The following is a 17,245-nucleotide window of genomic DNA, read 5'->3' on the forward strand; positions in this document are numbered from 1 at the left end:
GGGGGGGAAGGTTTGGCAGATGGGAATCTCGGCGGAGGTCAAACCGTGCACGCCTGGATGCCTGGTTCCGGATTCCCTCCTCTGTAAGGAAACACAAAGGCTGATCATCTGTTGGAAAGTTTTCCTTCCTGTTCCTGTCACTTAATATCTTCCCCCGCCTCGGTACAGGATGATAAGGGATGGCTTTTTCCCTGCTGGAGCATCAAGAGGGGAAGGAGAAATCCCCACGGCAAAACTCCTCTCAGAGTCACTTCTGCTGCTTGCGAGGTGATGGATCGCGATGAAATGCGAAAGGAGTTCCTATCCCTCCCTCCCTCCCCTTCAAATTTTGTATCCCCTTCAAATTTTGTATCTGGAGTCCCTCAGATTAATTCTTGATGTATATGTAATTTAACAAAAGACCAAAGACAATTTTTTTTTTTTTTTTTTAGTGTTTTTTTTTTTTTCTTTTCCCTCCAACTCTCTTCCCACCAACCCCCCCCCAAGTTCAGGGGAAAACATGGCGCTGTAAAGAGATTACAAATAACCAGTGGTTTGGGATATGTATAAATGTATGTGAGACTCGGAGCGGGAGCTTCGACAATTCTGGAAAAGGAGAGAGGGAGGTGGTCCCCTCTCGGCGGGTAGAGGGCAGTAGAAAGTCCGGCGAGCTGGTGAGGCAGCATCTGTCCAAAAAAGAAAAAAAAAAAAAAAAAAAAAAAACCAACCCAAAAACACTACCAACTTGCATTTAAAATGATGCGCTGGTTTGAGAGTGCCAAACCCCGTCCCTTTTAGCGGGCAGCTAACCCTGGGCCTGGCGCTCAGGATTAGTTTAAAACTCCGTCTGCCTCCCTCGCAGAGAAATTGCAACCCAAAAGCGGAGCAGGGTGCTGTGTCCCGCCTGTACGAGGACCAGTGCCCTCAGCCTCCGCAGTTGCTGCTTGGGTAGGACCCGGCTCCAGGGTTAAAGGCTCTGCTGTTAAACCCTTCAAAATGGCCCTAAACTACTTTGAAGCCCTTGGTCGACACCGTGTTGCTGAATACGTATGTTGCTGTAGCCTCTCTATTATTATTTTTAATATGTATTGGAAAAGCTTTCTTAAACAGCAGAGTACAAGCAAAGAGGAACCGACCTGGTTTGGAATGGGTTTCTCTTTTTGCATGTTTTCAAGTAAAAGCTCGGCTTAAACAGCCTCCCCCACCTTGGTTAAAGGAACTAAAAGCCTGCAGTCATTAAATGCCTTAATGTTCCAACTCCCTTACTGTATCGCAGTACGGACGGCTCTGGCAGTTTAGGAGTATTTCATTCCTTTGAAGTGATGCAATCTGTACGTTGCTGTAGTTCAACTCGTAACACGTCCCATCTACTGTTGAAAATCGTATGAAGCATTCGTTGGCAAGGTTGCGTTTCAATTAGTGTTGCAGTTAGGAACTAGTTCCAGCTGTCCCTATAGGAACAGCCAGGGAGATAAGTTATCTATTTAATTTTCCTTCTCGTAAATGAAAAGCAACTGAGCTGAACTGTCAGCCTAATAAATAGTCCTGGAATACCTATTACTGAATTGTCAGGCAACTGGCTCATTCTAAGCGACAGAAGTAACGTGGTGTTCTTTATGGTGTGTGTTGTGCACGAGGGGTGGCAGCGAGGAAAAAGGGGACTCGATGTACTACCTCCCATGACTGAAATGAGGTCCATTAGCTTTATTTTTTTTGATCGTGGGGACCTAAACAGTTGTGCAGTTCACAGGCACGCTTGCAACAGGCTAGGCTGGTGATGCCTGATGTGTGAGTGGTACTAAGCCGTGCCTTTATCCATTGATGGAATAAAGGCTATGGGGTTTTTTTATTTTTTTTTTTTTTCATCCAGTGTACTAGGAGTGCAAACCCTTTCCTACCCCAGTTCGAGGAGTAAGAAATGGAAGTGACTTACAGAACTGTGTGAACAGAAATTAATGTTTTTACCCTCCTTCCTGTCTCTAGCCGTTTCTTCCACTGCAATTTTTTACACTGAAATGACCCCTACTGGCTACAGTTATAAGCATTTTTTTTTTTATCGTTTTTGAAGCTTCAGCAGTGTCTTTTTTCAGAGTATCAACACATACTAAGCTACAGAAAACTTGAAGAGCTGGAATTGCAGCAGGTAAAAATACTTGCCTGTTAACTTTAGTTCTAGTATTTAACGTGCTCGGCGTAAGTGAACTCCGTAACGCCTGATGGAGAAGTCTCTGTGGCATCTGTCACTGGTCGCCTCTCTTTCTGAAACTAGAAACGGAGCAGTCTTTGTTAAACCAGTGCTTATTAATGAAATCTGTTGTTGATTCTGGGTTCTCTTCTTTATCCTTCTAAAACCTGAAGGAAGTCTTTGTTCATCTTGCCTCCTTAACTGTTCACATCCTTATGCAGTTCTAAGGCTCCATTTGTGGTGTGATCCTGAAGTATGTAAATCCCCTTCCTGAATGTCGTTGCATTCTTGGTAAAGAATAATTCTGAGGTCAGCTTCCCCCGGCGCGGGCGGGTACTTCTCCCAAAGGGCAATCTTGAGAGACTTTATAAACATCTCCAGCCTCTCTGTTGGCTTTACAGGGATGCTGCTGGCGTGGTGCAGTGAGGCGTCGAGAGCCTTATGGCCACTTCCAAACACTCTTTAAGCATTCAGAAGTCTTGAGCTCAAAGCAGGGACTGCACTTGCTCTCTGCCTTTGAAGGTAAACCTAGGGCCACCCCCTAATTAGACTAGAGTCCTCCAGAAACACATTAACCTTGGCTTCTGCAGCAGTCTGGCTGGGCAGGGCTCCTGCCTTCTGGAGAGTCAGAAAGCCTTGGGAAAGCTCTGCTGAAGAAGTTCTGTTACTCTGTGAAGGCGTTTCTTGCGACAATTCTTTTCTTGCTTCTGTCAACGTGTCCCCAATTTCTGGTGCCCTTAGATGGAGAGGCCTTGATTGCTTTGCTAAACTCTGCTAAGGCATAACAGTAGCATATGAAATAATGCTGAAAAGGAGCTGATATTATTTTTAACTGTCTAATAGAAACATAAGTTTTAGTGGTATATACTTGAAATGCAAAGTTAACGCAACTTAGCTTTACTGTGTCCTTAGATTCCTTTAAGAATATACTTCTATATAAGTTAGCCTCTAGGTAGCCATTGAAAGAAGGTAGTTCTGCTCCAGTAGCTTACCAGTAGTGTGTAGTACCTTGTTTGGGGTTTTTGCGTTGGGTTTAGTGGGGTTTGGTTTGGGTTTTTTTTTGGGGGGGGGAGTACAGTTATTGCTGTACTGTAGCTAATTTAAGGCTTGCCTTGAATACTTGAGGCTTGTTTGCCTAGTCTGTAGCTTCTGAACCAGGGTTCCCTTGGGACCAGGAGAAAGCCACTGTAGTGGATTTCAGGCAAGTATCAGGAAGTATGTGGGTTGATCCTCTAGGATGGTGGTAGAAGCTTGCCCTACTTGCTAGTCCTAGTCTCTTCCACTGAACTGCAGCTTGTTGGGAGCTTGGGGCAGTACGGTGTGTCTGACCGCTTGTTGGGACAAGTGGGGAGAATTGCACAGAATCACTGAATGGAGGGGTTGGAAGGGACCTCGGGAGATCACCCAGTCTAACCCCCCTGCTCAAGCAGGCTCACCCAGAGCAGGGGGCACAGGACATTGTCCAGGCGGGCTTTGAATATCTCCAGAGAAGGAGACTCCACAGCCCCCCTGGGCAGCCTGGGGCAGGGCTCGGTCACCCTCAGAGTCAAGAAGTTCTTCCTCACGTTCAACTGGAACCTCTTATGTTTCAGTTTGTGCCCGTTGCCCCCTGTCCTGGCACTGGGCACCACTGGGAAGAGCTTGGGTCTTTCCCCACACACACGTACCTTTAAACCTGCTGTGAACTAACCTGTAATAGAGTATGATACGTAAGGGCATAGTATATTGTACATAACCAAAGCACAGTGAAGCTGGAGCTGATGAGAAGAAATGAAGTTTTGAAAACAGGTTTTTTTTTTCCAAAATTGGGAGGAGGAGAGATAAGCTGCTTTTTTTTTTTTTTTTTTGGGGGGGGGGGGGGGGGCACTGGTTTACACATCTGCTAATGGAGTTCTGCTTTTCTGACATAACAGCTTGCTTACAGACTTGCTAGTATTTTTATCATGAGCAGTGCTGCTGCTTGTAACTTCTGTAGCTCGTACCCTTGGTTGAACCGTGTTTTCAGTGGGTTTTGGTCCCATGCTCTGTATCTAATGGGTCCATGGACCCAAAGGCTAGAACATGAGGCTTTTTCCCCCAACAGACTTCTATACAACGTGCTTGACTTCTTGCCTGTGATGCAGTCCAGACCCCTAAAGATCAGGTGGTGTTTTGCTTTGAGCGCCAATTACTGATGTTGAAGTGATTTAGAAGTCGCATGTGGGTAAGGTAACCTGGTGGTTCTTATCTGCTTGATGGGAATAGTGCTGCCCACTTTCCTTAACGTTTTTGTTTGTTTCCTTAACGTTTTTGTTTGTTTCCTTAACGTTTTTGTTTGTTTCCTTAACGTTTTTGTTTGTTTTTCTTACTCTGTTATGTAGCGAATGGCTGGGGAAATGTCCAAATAGTTCCGATGTCCACCTGTGTATGGAGAACTTCCTCCACTATCATCAAGCATTAGAACTGATGATCCTGTTGGGGACTTAATCAGTATTAAGTGGTGCCCCAAATGACTGCTGGCTTGAAGACGATCAAAATGCTTGGTTTGGTAACTGCCAGCAAGCCAGACCATTGGGAGAAAAAATGGAAAAGTTATTCAGGGTGTCAAAAAAAAGAAAAAAAAAAAAAGATGAAAATTACTGAAACTTGTGAAACTGGAATGGGAAGTAATGCTTTGATGGTGAGTGGTTGGTGTCTGCTATGCCAGTCTTGACCATGTGTAACAGTCCCCTTCGCCCACCCTGCAGGAAACACTGGGCACACGCTGGCTTCTTATGCACAGGCTGGATAATTTGTAAGCGGTTTCTGCTCTGGCTTGTGTCAATGCCGAAATCTCAACATCGGTAAGAACATGCAACTTTGAGTGTGACATGGAATTTGAATTAGATCAGGTGCCTATTTGACTTGGAAATGGCTTCCTCTCTGTTTCTGGGCATCGTGTTTTGATTTTAGAAATCACTTGGTTCCAATATTTCAACAAAAATGAAATGGAAAAGCCCAACAGATATGAGGAAGGATATTGATGCAGGAATTCGTAGGTTTTTGCTGTTGTGGATCAGCGCAGTTAGTTTAAAACTGGCAATCTCACTGTGGATAGGCTGAATGACTAAATCTCTTAACTCCTGTTAAGAGGAATACTCTCAGTTATTTTTATTTTTTTTTTTTAAAACCATTTGATCTCACATGACTTTGTCAAGCATCCTCTGCTGATGTGAATTTCTCCCTGCAGGAAATGGTTATTTCATCAGGTTTCCCAAAATCATGCTGCTTATTAAGATTTATTTTTTTTCCCACTACCTTCAAACTTGTCAGTGATTTCTGCACCCCTAGGCATGTTTGCTGCTTTAAGCACCCTCTAGCTGATTCAAGAATACTTGCATAATTTAGCTTTTTGCATACTATTTAGTCAACCAAAATGTCATTTGACTGACAGGTGTATTATGCAATAATTAATCCATTAATATGGTTCACCTGGACAAGCTGGAGCCTGTGTGAACCTCATGAGGTTCAACAAGGCCAAGTGCAAGGTCCTACACCTGGGTTGGGGTAACCCCCAGTATCAGTACAGGCTGGGGGAAGAAAGGATGGAGAGCAACCCTGCCCAGAGGGACTTGGGGGTGCTGGTGGATGAAAAGCTGGCCATGAGCCGGCCATGGGCGCTGGCAGCCCAGAAGCCAAACCTGCCCTGGGGTGATGATCCGAGGGCTGGAGCCCCTCTGCTATGAGGCCAGGCTGGGAGAGTTGGGCTTGTTCAGCCTGGAGAAGAGCAGGCTTCAGTACCTAAAGGGGGCCTATAGGAAAGGTGGGGAAAATCTTTTTAGTAGGGCCAGCTGTGACAGGACAAGGGGTAATGGGTTTAAACTGAAGCAGGGTAGGTTTAGACTGGATATAAGGAAGAAATTCTTTCCACTGAGGGTGGTGAAACACTGGAACAGGTTGCCCAGAGAGGTGGTGGAGGCCCCAACCCTGGAAACATTCAAGATTCCAGGCCAGGTTGGATGGGGCTGTGGGCAACCTGATGTGGTTAGCGGTGTCCCTGCTCCCTGCAGGGGGGTTGGACTGGATGGGCTCTAGGGGTCCCTTCCAACCCAAGACATTCTATGATTCAAAAATGCCTCCCTCTTCCCCTCCTTCCTCTGCACCCCCCTCAAGGGTTCTTCATCTCAGTAAGTAAAGTTTATAGCATCTTGCGGATAGGACCAAATGTTTCTCTGTTTTAATGGATTAAAGACTTTGCAGAAGTGAACTATTGAATGTCTCTTGTGACTTGTAAGCTGCTTTCATTTGAGAATGCGTTTAATCCACAGGGAACGTAAACTTGGAAGTAGTGAATTCAGGGTTTCGCCTGAGACTTCAGGTGGCACCAGTTGGGAAGTCTGACAACCTTACCTTTTAACTCTGCCTTTTGGTACGTATGCGTGCAATTTGGAAGATGACTGATACCAAGCTAGAAAGCTTATGTGTATGGAGAGACATAGCAATATAAACTAAGATGGAAAGATAACTTTGTATAAAGGCTATCTAGATTAAATTCCACATAAGCATAGGGATTAAAAGATGGTCCCTGAGGGAGCTCTAGTCTAAACAGACTAGTTTGGCCATGTTTGGAGGAAGTAAGCCCTTAGTAATGCAGGGAGATGAATGGAAGCAGTTCCCGCCTTTACCAGAGGCAGTATTCGGTCCCCAGCAGCTTTCACTGGGTGGACTGGGTACTTAACTTCAGAATCTGCAAATCACATTAACACCCTGTGGGTCATGAGCGTGCAAGTCTTCCAGTGAGGAAACAAACAGGAGAGCACAGGGTGGTGGACAGGAGGAAAAGCATGGGCTTGCTGGCGTGCACCCATTCCCATGTTCTTACTCATTTCCAAAACCTAAAGCCTTCTATAGCCAGCTGCCTTGACATTGGTAGGCTTGAGGTGTTGGTTTTTTTTTTTTTTTAATTAGTGGAAAATCTAGCAAGTGTAACGTTTCTGAATCTGAGAGAGCCCGTTCTGTTGGGTCACTTATCCTTGGAACAAATTAAACTTGAGGGTTGTGCTACAGCCTATGTTGTGTTCTGTCCAGGAGGTTTTCCAGAAAGGCTGGGTGTATGCCTGTGGAGGTGGTTCTTCCCCTCGTTGATGGGCTGTTGATAAGAAGCTGGGGACATACCGATAGTGGTATTACATCTGCTACTGTAAAATGTGCTGCTTTGAGAACAGAAAGGCTCAAGCTGATGTCTATCTCTAAGTTAGGCTTTAGAAAAAGAAAAAAAAAGCCTTGACGCAATCCAGGGTATGTAGAGGTTTTCCTGTAGTCTTCTGTGACTAAGAAATTGGGTGTAATTTCTCTGAAACATCCGGTAATTCTGGTATTCGGTGATGCTGCGTTAAGGTTTAGGATACCAGGTTTCTTCTAGTCGTGTGGACCGTTCTTGGTATAGGTTGCTTTATTCTGTTCCCGAATTTGGTTTGGGCAAAACTTTTTCCTACTCCTGTCAGCTGTGCTTCTGCTGAGCAGCCTCCGCAAGCTGCCAGCTCCTTGTTAGCAGGGAAGCTGATGCATGCTGCTTCTGAAGCATCTGGGGCCAGTGAGCAACTGGGTTGGGGGGGGAAAGGAATTTTAGCCTCCTTTGGAAAATGAGTACGAAGGTTTGGCCCTTTCCTAAGGCTTTAGCAATAAAGAGTTTTCTAGAGCTAGAGGGAAAATCTGCTAGGACAGCTGAAGTGCTGCTGTCCATGCTCATTCTAATCAGGGGAGGACTGGCACGAGCCTGTGTCTGACCAGTTAAACCATGGGACACTGTGCAATATTTTCAGTCAACTATTTACAAACCAGACGTGGTTCTGGTCATAAGATTAAAATAACTTATTTGCAAGTTTTTTTTTTTTTTTTTTTTTTTTTTCAGGTGCTTAAATGTCGAGGGGTCAGACTTCAAAACTATTTTATCATTTCAGACCACCTTTGGGGCAGAAGGCTATTGGAAATATCATTCAGTCTTGTTGGGGTGAGCCCTAATAGAGAGAGTCTGAAAAAGCAAACAAATGCCAAAGAAAACACACCCACACCCACCCAAAACACACAGGAAAAAAAAGGGGGGGGGTACCTGGAGAACTGAAATATTGCAGACAGTGTGGGCAAGGGAAAGCTTTAAACTTGAAATAGTTGTCCATGTCACATGCTTCTCCTAATGCTTCCGTTTATCTCCTTGTTTTCCTCATGGCTTCTGTGGAGTTTCTGATAGTTGTGTGGAAAGCTGGTTTGTTTAAATACTTTCTGCATTCCTTAGTATGAAATAACTGCCTTGACCCTCATGGAGCTGCTGCAGTGAATCTCTTTCTCTCGCTGTATTGGGAATTTGATCATCTGAGATCCACGCTCTAGTTTGGATAAGGTAAAGCAGGCAGACAAATCTGAGAGAAGCCTTACACGTGTGGTGTTCCTGAGGTATCTAAATGTTACGGTACGGTTTTGCTTTTTAGCTTTGATTAGAAATTTCATCAGGAAGCTGCAAAGCCCTTTTGCGCTGATGTGTGTTCCGTGTGAAGGTTTGAACTTGGAAAGTGGACCCTTCCAAAAGGTGGAAAAACTGCTTTATCATAAAACTCTCGGCTGTGTGTGTCTTGCCATAAAAGTTTCTGCCAGCTCTGGTCCCCGATTCATGACTTCACTGAAGGAATAAGTTGCGACAGGGGAGAGGATTGCAGCCAGCACATGAGCTCAAACTCACTTCAAGGCTAGCTTTCCCTTCTGCTGCTTTTCAAGGTCCGGGGCTGGGTTTCAAGCATTCTTTAGTGGTGATTAGTCATTTCTATTGTTCAGCTCCTCCAAAACATGAATTTCCTTTCCATCGTTCTTTTTTCCCGTTCAAAGACAAGCCAAAGCCTACTGGCAAGAAGTATTTCCTTTTTTTTTTTTTAATATTTTTTTTTTTTATTTTAGAAAGTCCTTTAGAATCCTTTCAGAGTCTCATACCATCTTAATGAGTACCACTGATTGGAGAATGCTGTTGTGCATACCAGTGTGCTGGCGTAGCGGGGCTCAGACCTTGGGTCTGGTTTGATGGAGAAGCTTCTGAAAGGTTCTCCCTGCTTCCCAGAGGGCAGCGCCAGTCTCAGTATCGGTCACTTCTGTGCCATTGTGAAACCCGTTCTTTCTCCTCCTTCAAATACAGGATTTAAAAGCATGCAAGAGTCTAAGATGTGACTTTGTTTCACTTTCAGATCAGCAATCTATTTGATGGTCTTTTTGCTCTTTCAGCATCCTGAGAACCTGTCATACTTTAAAAAGGCAGAAATAGCTGAGTAACATGCTGCAGTTGAGTGAATTCCCATAATTTGCGTTTAATTCACTCCAGTTATGTTTACCCCCTCACCTCTCAACTGTAGTTTAAGATTATCGTGGGTGCGATGTTTGTATATTAGTTTTCAACAGTGATACTTTAGTGACCATTCCAGTGTGTTGCTTGCTGGTTTGAGGTGATGCATTATCTTTATAAACAGTGAAGGAGTAGCGTATAGTTTTCCAAAAAACAGCTGATACAAATTAAGTGTCCAGAAAGGAAGAGAAAGGTTGGGGCACAAAAGAGAAGATTCTGTGGTGGGCAGAAAGAATTGGGGACTTGGAGGAAGGGAAAGCAAAAATTTAAGCAATGGAGGAGTCTCCACAAAGGTCTTTTCTTGTACTTTTAACTTGTGCCTGTTTTGAGATGATCCTTTGCATACGGGGATGATAAATGCAACTATAGTGAGCTACTGTGTGCTTTTAAAGAAAAGGCTCTGAGTTAGTTTCTCATAGTTTTTCTGGAAACACAAGCAGCTCTTCAGGTGGAGAGGACCTAGCTGCTCCGGTCATCAGCATCGCGCCTCGCACGCTGTGGCGGTGCTGTGTTGTGAATGCTGGTACGTAGGGTTTGGCACGGAAGAAGTGATGGAATGCCGCTTACCAGAGACACGTTTGTCAGACTTTCCCAGACCGGACCTGTTGTTCAAGGACCTCTTGTTCAACTTGTTAATGCCTTAATCCTCTTCCCTGCTTTAGATGCATGCTATGACAGGACTTGGAAGTTCAGCAACCCAGAGCAGTGCTTGCATTGTTAGCAAGCTGAAACATTTTCTTTGCAGAAAGCAAGTGATTATATAAACGATGGGAGAAAATGAAAAAAAAGTAAAGTGTGGGATTAACATGATGCCTCCCATGGTTTCCTTCTGGTATGAAAGCACGCTCAGAAGAATTCAAGAAGTACTATGTCCAAGACAACTTTGGTCTGAGCAAATGCAGAACTACTCCTTTGTCTGAAAAGGGAACTTGCCTGAACGAGCTGGCAAGAGTGGGCAACTGCATGTAGATAGAAATTATTTGAGAGTGACTTACAGTCTGTAGTTATTGGCCTGCTGGGAGCGTTTGAACCGCTTCTAGGCGTGCGTGCAAAAGGTAATTGAGTGGCTGTCTAACAACAGCCCCACCTCAGCTCAGGACTGCCAGAAGAGTAGCCCTTCTGTTTTTGGCCCCTGCCTGATCATGCCAGCACAACGAGATGGTGGAAGTTGCAGCTAAACTAAGATCAGTTTGGATGAAAACTAACAAGTTTGCTTGGGCTGCTCTTCAGCTGGATTCTTTCTAAAAATGTAAGAAAGTTGAACGCCTACTTGATTTTTGTATTTTTAGGTGTCCTAGAAGTCGGCTCATGGATAGGATGCGCATACTGAGGTTTGAGGGGCTCTTAGATTCTTACATTTGGGTTTTGTCAACCCTGCTTGCAGAGAAGTAAAGCATTCATAAATTATTATATCTCAATTTCTTCCTTGATATCATCCAGGCTTCTGAGAGGTATGCGTGAAAGAGCGCTCTCCTGAAAAGGAAGGCACAGAGGAGGTCAATCGGAGGATGCGGGAAAATGTTTGGGCTACAGTCTGGAATTTTTCATGAATTCTCCCAGGTCTCCAAATCACTGGTGTGTAAAAGTTTGGTTTTTTTGGAACAGTCTGCAGGGCATGAGGATTTTGGGAGTAATAGAGGCTAGGTTATATGCTTCACAGAGCCTAGACTTTGTCCAAGACACGCTTCCATTGTCAGCTGAAATATTGCTGGCCTCCAAAGGAACAAGCATGCTGTCTGTACTGGACCTCCGTTTCTCTGCATCAAGATGAGCACTGGGTGCCTTTGCATCAAGTAACTAAAGTGTTGAATTGAAGTGAGACACGGGGTTCATCCCTTTAGCTCACGTGAGCACTTTCTTGTGGTTGTACCTTTCTTTCCGAGGAGTTTTGTTCTGCCTATGCTGATGCGACTTCTGAGGGTTTACCCAGAGTGATAAATAAGTCTTCATTTAACAGGGCCTTTAACTTGTGTTCATAAAAAGACAAAATCGACTAGGAGGAGGAGTCTTAAGTCTGCATGAAAGATCACACTAGACCTTGCATTGATTTCCTAAGCTAAACTAAGCTCTTTTCTTGCTACACGTTTGCTCCTTCATTGATGGAAATCTTGTTTCTAAATGAAATTGTGTGAAAAGCAGTCTGGTAAAAGATGTCCAAGGCTAGAACTGGATTTGCATTCTTCCCGTCTGAATGTGACTTCTTTGTATTCACTCACAGCAGTGAAAAATATCTTGTTTCAAGATTCAGTGTGTTAGATGTATAGTCTTCAAGTATCCCTGAGGGATTTCTCTTCTCTTCCATCCTCTTAATGGCTACTGAGCTAATTTTTGAGAGGCGTGGCGCTGAAGACTTTAGGTGCACCTTGTACTGGGCTGCGTGCTTTCTCCGTACCTCCTTTTCTGCTCCCATCTGAAAAGCCATGAGAAGGTGGCAGGTGAGATATCAAACACTAATCTGTTCTGGAAACCGAATAATATTGTGAGTAGTGCCACTGTGGCGCATCCGCATGGAGGCATTCTGCCATGAGTAAGGGACAGCTCTGCTTTCTGTGGGTCCCACCTTACGTGGGGCGAGCAGCTCTTGGGTAACCTGGGCTCTGCTGATCTCTCTGTCAGCCTTGAAAAAAAATCTAGGGCTGAAATACCCCAGGGCAAAAACTCTGAAATGCTCTGAAGTGGTGTGCTGGAAAGGCAAAAGCTTTAAAGGATATCAGAAGGTTATCCCCCCTCTACTCTGCCCTGGTGAGGCCCCACCTGGAGCACTGTGTCCAATTCTGGGCTCCCCTGTTCAAGAAAGATGAGGAACTCCTAGAGAGAGTCCAGAGGAGGGCAACAAAGCTGATGAGGGGACTGGAGCATCTCTCCTGTGAGGAAAGGCTGAGGGTGCTGGGCTTGTTCAGCCTGGAGAAGAGAAGACTGAGAGGGGATCTCATCAACACGTACAAATATCTTAAGGGTGGGCATCACGAGGACGGAGCCAGGCTCTTCTCAGTGGTGCCCAGCGACAGGACAAGGGGCAATGGGCACAAACTGAGACATAAGAGGTTCCCGTTGAATGTGAGGAAGAACTTCTTGACTTTGAGGGTGCCCGAGCCCTGGCCCAGGCTGCCCAGGGGGGCTGTGGAGTCTCCTTCTGTGGAGATATTCAAAGCCCACCTGGACGGTGTCCTGTGCCCCCTGCTCTGGGTGAGCCTGCTTGAACAGGGGGGGTTAGACTGGGTGATCTCCCGAGGTCCCTTCCAACCCCTGCCATTCTGGGATTCTGTGAAGGGCATGCTGCTGTCGCCGTCTGCCTGCCCCCTGCCCGTGCTGCAGTGGTCTCAGGACGCTGGTGGGTAGAGCAGCTCTGGGGAGCTAGGCTGGGCGAGGGTCCCGGCCTGTGTGCGGTGGTAGGGGAGGAGAGCTTGCGTGTTGGAAACAAGGAGCAATCCAAACCATTTTCTTCAGATGGTTCTGGGTGAAGCTGTGGTTCCGGTGGTTCCAGAATTTGAAACTCCAAATCCTGGAGCGTAGCTATAGCCCCTTTTGTTCTTGTCATTACGTGGATTACTGCTGCGATTTGTAAAATACAAATTGTCCAGGCTGTATTCCGGCTTCTCAAAAACAGGATGTGTTATTGTTCTCCCAAATTCTCATGATCCCTCTCCCTGCCCCCCCCCTTTCCCTGGCTCTGCCTGCATGGCCTCCTCATGATGAAAGTGTCCCAAGCACTACTGAAGCAGCATCTTCTCTTGAAAGAATTTTAATAGTTTCTCTTCAGGAACTTCTACACTTCCTTTGACTTTTACTGATACAGTTGCTGTATGGGATGATAGGTTAACTTTAACTAAAAAAAAAAAAAAAAAAGGACAAATTACTTCCTGGGGTTAATGATGACTCTTCCTTTGCTATTTTTATGGAGTAGAAGAGCCACGAGGTTCCCATGGAGGTTCCCTTCTTCACATCCAAAATCGACTTGGTGGTTTATTCAGTGCTTTTTGTCAGCAGGGTACTTTGCTGACTTAGGACAGAAAGCAAGCAGTCGGTCGTACAGGGCGAAAGGTGCCTGTGAGAGTCTGCTGTGCCGCTTCTGTAGGTCGTGTACTGTACGTGACTGGGAAACAGCTCTTTCCAGGTGCTGGTTGGTGGTTTTTTTTCACCCCCCAAAAGAGGAAAAACTGCAGGTGAGCGGATATTCTGCATGTTTCTGTGGGTGGATGGTACTTACATATCAACCTCAGTATATGTGTGTGTGTGTATTGTACATATACTGTTATTTGCTCTCAGTTTTTAGACTTCTGTTGAGTGTCAGACTACCGAATGGCAAACAGTTCATATTTGGCTGCGGGCTCCCGTACTGGAGGACAGCTTCTGGTAACCCCAAGAACAACAGAAAAACCCACCCTTCGTAGCTGGAAAACATCTTACCTTTTTTGAAGTGTTTCTTGGCAGGGTCTGTATGGGAAGCTCGCTTGTTGATAGTATGTAAAATTGGGGTGAAATGCTAGAAGACACAATGTGAAAGCTGCTGTGAAAGAATAAGGATGTAAAGGCTGAAAATAGATATTTGTTCCTTTTGTCATTGCTAGAAGTCAGTGGACCGTGTGAGTGTTTTGTAGTACTTTTTTTTTTCTGGTAGATGCATAAGGTTGGAAAATGATCTGGTGCTCTATAGCAAAGAATACCTAATATTTAGTTTATTTTCTTACATGCTTTTTATGCAGGACTGATCTTGCTTAAACTGGGATGTCGCTGGGATGCCGCTGTATGTGCACGTGGCCTAAGGAAGCTGAGATTTTGTAGGACTGGTAATCTTGTTGGAACTCTGGATCGACTGGATTTATTGCTTCCTAGAGGGGGAAAAAAAAAATCTCGTTGCACGTAGCCTCCTTCTAAAAGGAAAATGGGCAGTGGGGTTATGAGTTAGGCACATGTGATGGGCCTGATTCAAAAGGAGCAGAATTATTTGAGTGGTGAGACTCATTCTGGCCTGCCTGTCCCCCTGCCCCATGACAGCAAGGGGCATGACGTGCCTGAGCAATTCTCCTAGAGCGTGGATGGCAATCCAGGGGTGCTGGAAAACTCACTTTTGGTCATATTACAGAATCAAAGGCTTGGCATCTTGCAGTATTTTTGTAATAAAAAGTTATCTCTGTGGAGTGAATTGTGTGTGATGTATTTTTTCATTGGGTTTAAAAATGTTCTCTTTCTGATTCAATTTTGACTTCTATAACAGCTGCAGATTCTGTCCAATGTTCTCACTTCCATGATAAATATAACTTCAAGTATCTGTACAAGCTATTTCCGTTAGAATAGCACTCATTTGTAATACAACTATGCTTTTCCCCAGAACATCATAGTTTTTCACACAGATGGAAGTAAACAATGCCAGTAGCTGGAGCAAAATGGGCAATAGAACAGCTGCGAAACCCGGTATTTGGCAAATCCCACCATTTAGATTAATCCATTATTTTCTTTTAATCTGTTATCTTCTGTTTAGCACGATGTTGAACTTGAAGTAAATCGCACCCAACTCCAAAGCAGCTGAATTTATATCCTGCAGCCGAAATCCAATAGTGAGCGAGTCTGTTTGTTTATTTTAGATGAAAACTGGGATGATGATCAGCTTCTTGGATTTGAACCGTGCAATGAAAACCTTATAACAGGTTGTAACATAATCAACGGGAAATGCGAATGTGACACCATTCGGACCTGTAATAATCCATTCGAATTTCCAAGCCGGGATACTTGCCTGTCGGCCTTAAAAAGGATTGAAGGTAAGCACTTGTCTTCAGTAATTCAGAGTTAGTAATTTTTCTGTGCATTTGGTGAAAAGCTAGGGTCTAATTTAATGTGCCTTAGGATGACTTGGGTAGTTTGAGACCTGTGGTCTTACACTTTTCAGAAGACAGTGGTATGCTTTAAAGGAAGATAGGCCTTCAGTAAGCTTGGCTTTCCAACTGGGTAGGTTCAAGAATGGAAGAAACTAACGCTTTGTGCTTTGTGGGTTACGATGTTTGCAGATTTTAAGACTAAAACCGTTCTGTTTGTAGTTCATGGTAGCTACCTTAGCGTATCTTCAGCTGTAAAGCAGTGTGGAAAACTCTCCTTAGATGTATTGATGCGACTGAACCGTGACTAAACATAGTGGATTTTAATAGCAAGGGCATAGAAAAAGGAGTAGTTGTTGATTATACTTGTATCTTTTCTTACATGAATGCATGAATTGCTATTTCCTTCAGGTTTACATAATATAGCATTACTTTAATGCTCATTTTCCAGTTTCCATGTTCCTTTGAATAGACTTGCATTGCCTAATGCAAACATATGTTTATGCTTCTGCATGCATACATGATGGATTTTTTGTTTGGGTTTTTTGGTGTTTTGGGTTGGTTTTTTTTGTTGCGTGTAGCTGAACTAGAAACGAGTTAGCTCAAATATATCCTGTTGGAATGAAATTCCCATGGTGTATTCTGAACATTTGTGAAGGTGTATTGTGAAGGTTTGATCTTGGGTCCTTTCTATGATGCTGTAATTACTGTTTATTTTCCAAAGTGTCCAGGAACACGCAAAAGTTGATTAGTGGTGTGAACCTGCTTAATTAGTCTGCTTTAAACCAATGTTAAAAGTCATATTGCAAAAGTGAATGTATTTATAAGGCTACTAACATATTTAAAGTTACTGTCTTGGAGTTAAAGTGTGATCTGATGTCATCTGTCATACTCCTTTTTGTTGTAGGAAAATTGTTTTCAAGCAACAGACTTTAAACAAGGAGATCTCATGAGAAAAAATGTAGTTGGCAGAAACACGTTCATTATCGGCGGTCATGATGTTGGTCACTAAAGCCATACAAGTGCTTTGTGTGGGGGGGTTTTTTTGTGGTTTTTTTAGTTCCAGGAAGAGGAAAGGCACAACCTTTGGCCTCTTCTTTGTTGCTGTAGTAGCGGGCAGTAGCATATACGGGTTCTTAAGTAACCTTACTCACCACTTCTTCCTTTACTTGTGAAGATGTGACTAAGTCTGTAGTAGTTCAGCAAAAGGGCTTCTATTGGCAGCACGATGTGTCCTGTGTTTAACTCGCTAAGAAAATCTGCTGTGGGATGCCTTTTTGGTTTTTGCAGGCTTGGAAGAGATGGGCTTAGTTTGTGGTGTGGCAAAGCTAAAGCAGGTTGATTCTTTGAGTCGCTTGCCTTCAGCAACCTCTTGTTTTGGCTAAATTCCCCTTTTTAAAAGAATAGCATTTTAAGCTTAGCCATGAGGTAACAATATTCTACGTGTAAACTGTCTGGTATGACAGCAATGGTGCAAATGTTTTTCAGAGGTGTAACTTCCTTTTTTTGTTTATTTGTTTTCTTGGTTTTTTTTTTCTTTGGGGGGAGTGGGGTGGGTGTTCTTCCAAAGCCTCAGACTATAGGACACCAGTAGAAGAGTTTAGGACCTGTTGGTTTTTTTTTTTTTTTTTTTTAATCTTTCAGAGATAGGAAGGATAGTTGATGCAAGTGATGAAACCACAACGGTACCCTTGAATACCAGAAATCTGGCAGTTACAACTTGAGTGTTACAACACTCCAGCTTTAACTCGTAAGAATGGGAATTTGCATTTTCATCCTCAGACTATCAAACCCTACCATCGAGGACTCTTTTGAAGTCAAATCCACCCGTATTTCCTAATAGAAGGACAGAAGTCATAGCATAGTTTTGATTTGTCTGCATTTGACAGCTGTCGTCAGTCAAATCTGCCTGCTGTGTTTTGCTCTGTAATT

At 44.1% G+C, this 17,245-nt stretch overlaps 1 protein-coding gene across 1 annotated transcript in view; it reads left to right on the forward strand.

The window, feature by feature from the left end:
* The window catches only part of CRIM1 (cysteine rich transmembrane BMP regulator 1), a 206,194-nt gene that overhangs the window by 4,619 nt on the left and 184,330 nt on the right, over nucleotides 1-17,245 (forward strand). The window contains exon 4 of the mRNA XM_009637026.2: nucleotides 15,086-15,259. Coding sequence (XP_009635321.1) covers nucleotides 15,086-15,259 — 174 coding nt within the window. The remainder of the gene's footprint in view (nucleotides 1-15,085; nucleotides 15,260-17,245) is intronic.

The sequence above is a fragment of the Egretta garzetta genome, unplaced genomic scaffold, assembly GCF_000687185.1.
Source record: "Egretta garzetta isolate BGI_Z169 unplaced genomic scaffold, ASM68718v1 scaffold130, whole genome shotgun sequence".
Classification (NCBI taxonomy): Eukaryota; Metazoa; Chordata; class Aves; order Pelecaniformes; family Ardeidae; genus Egretta; species Egretta garzetta.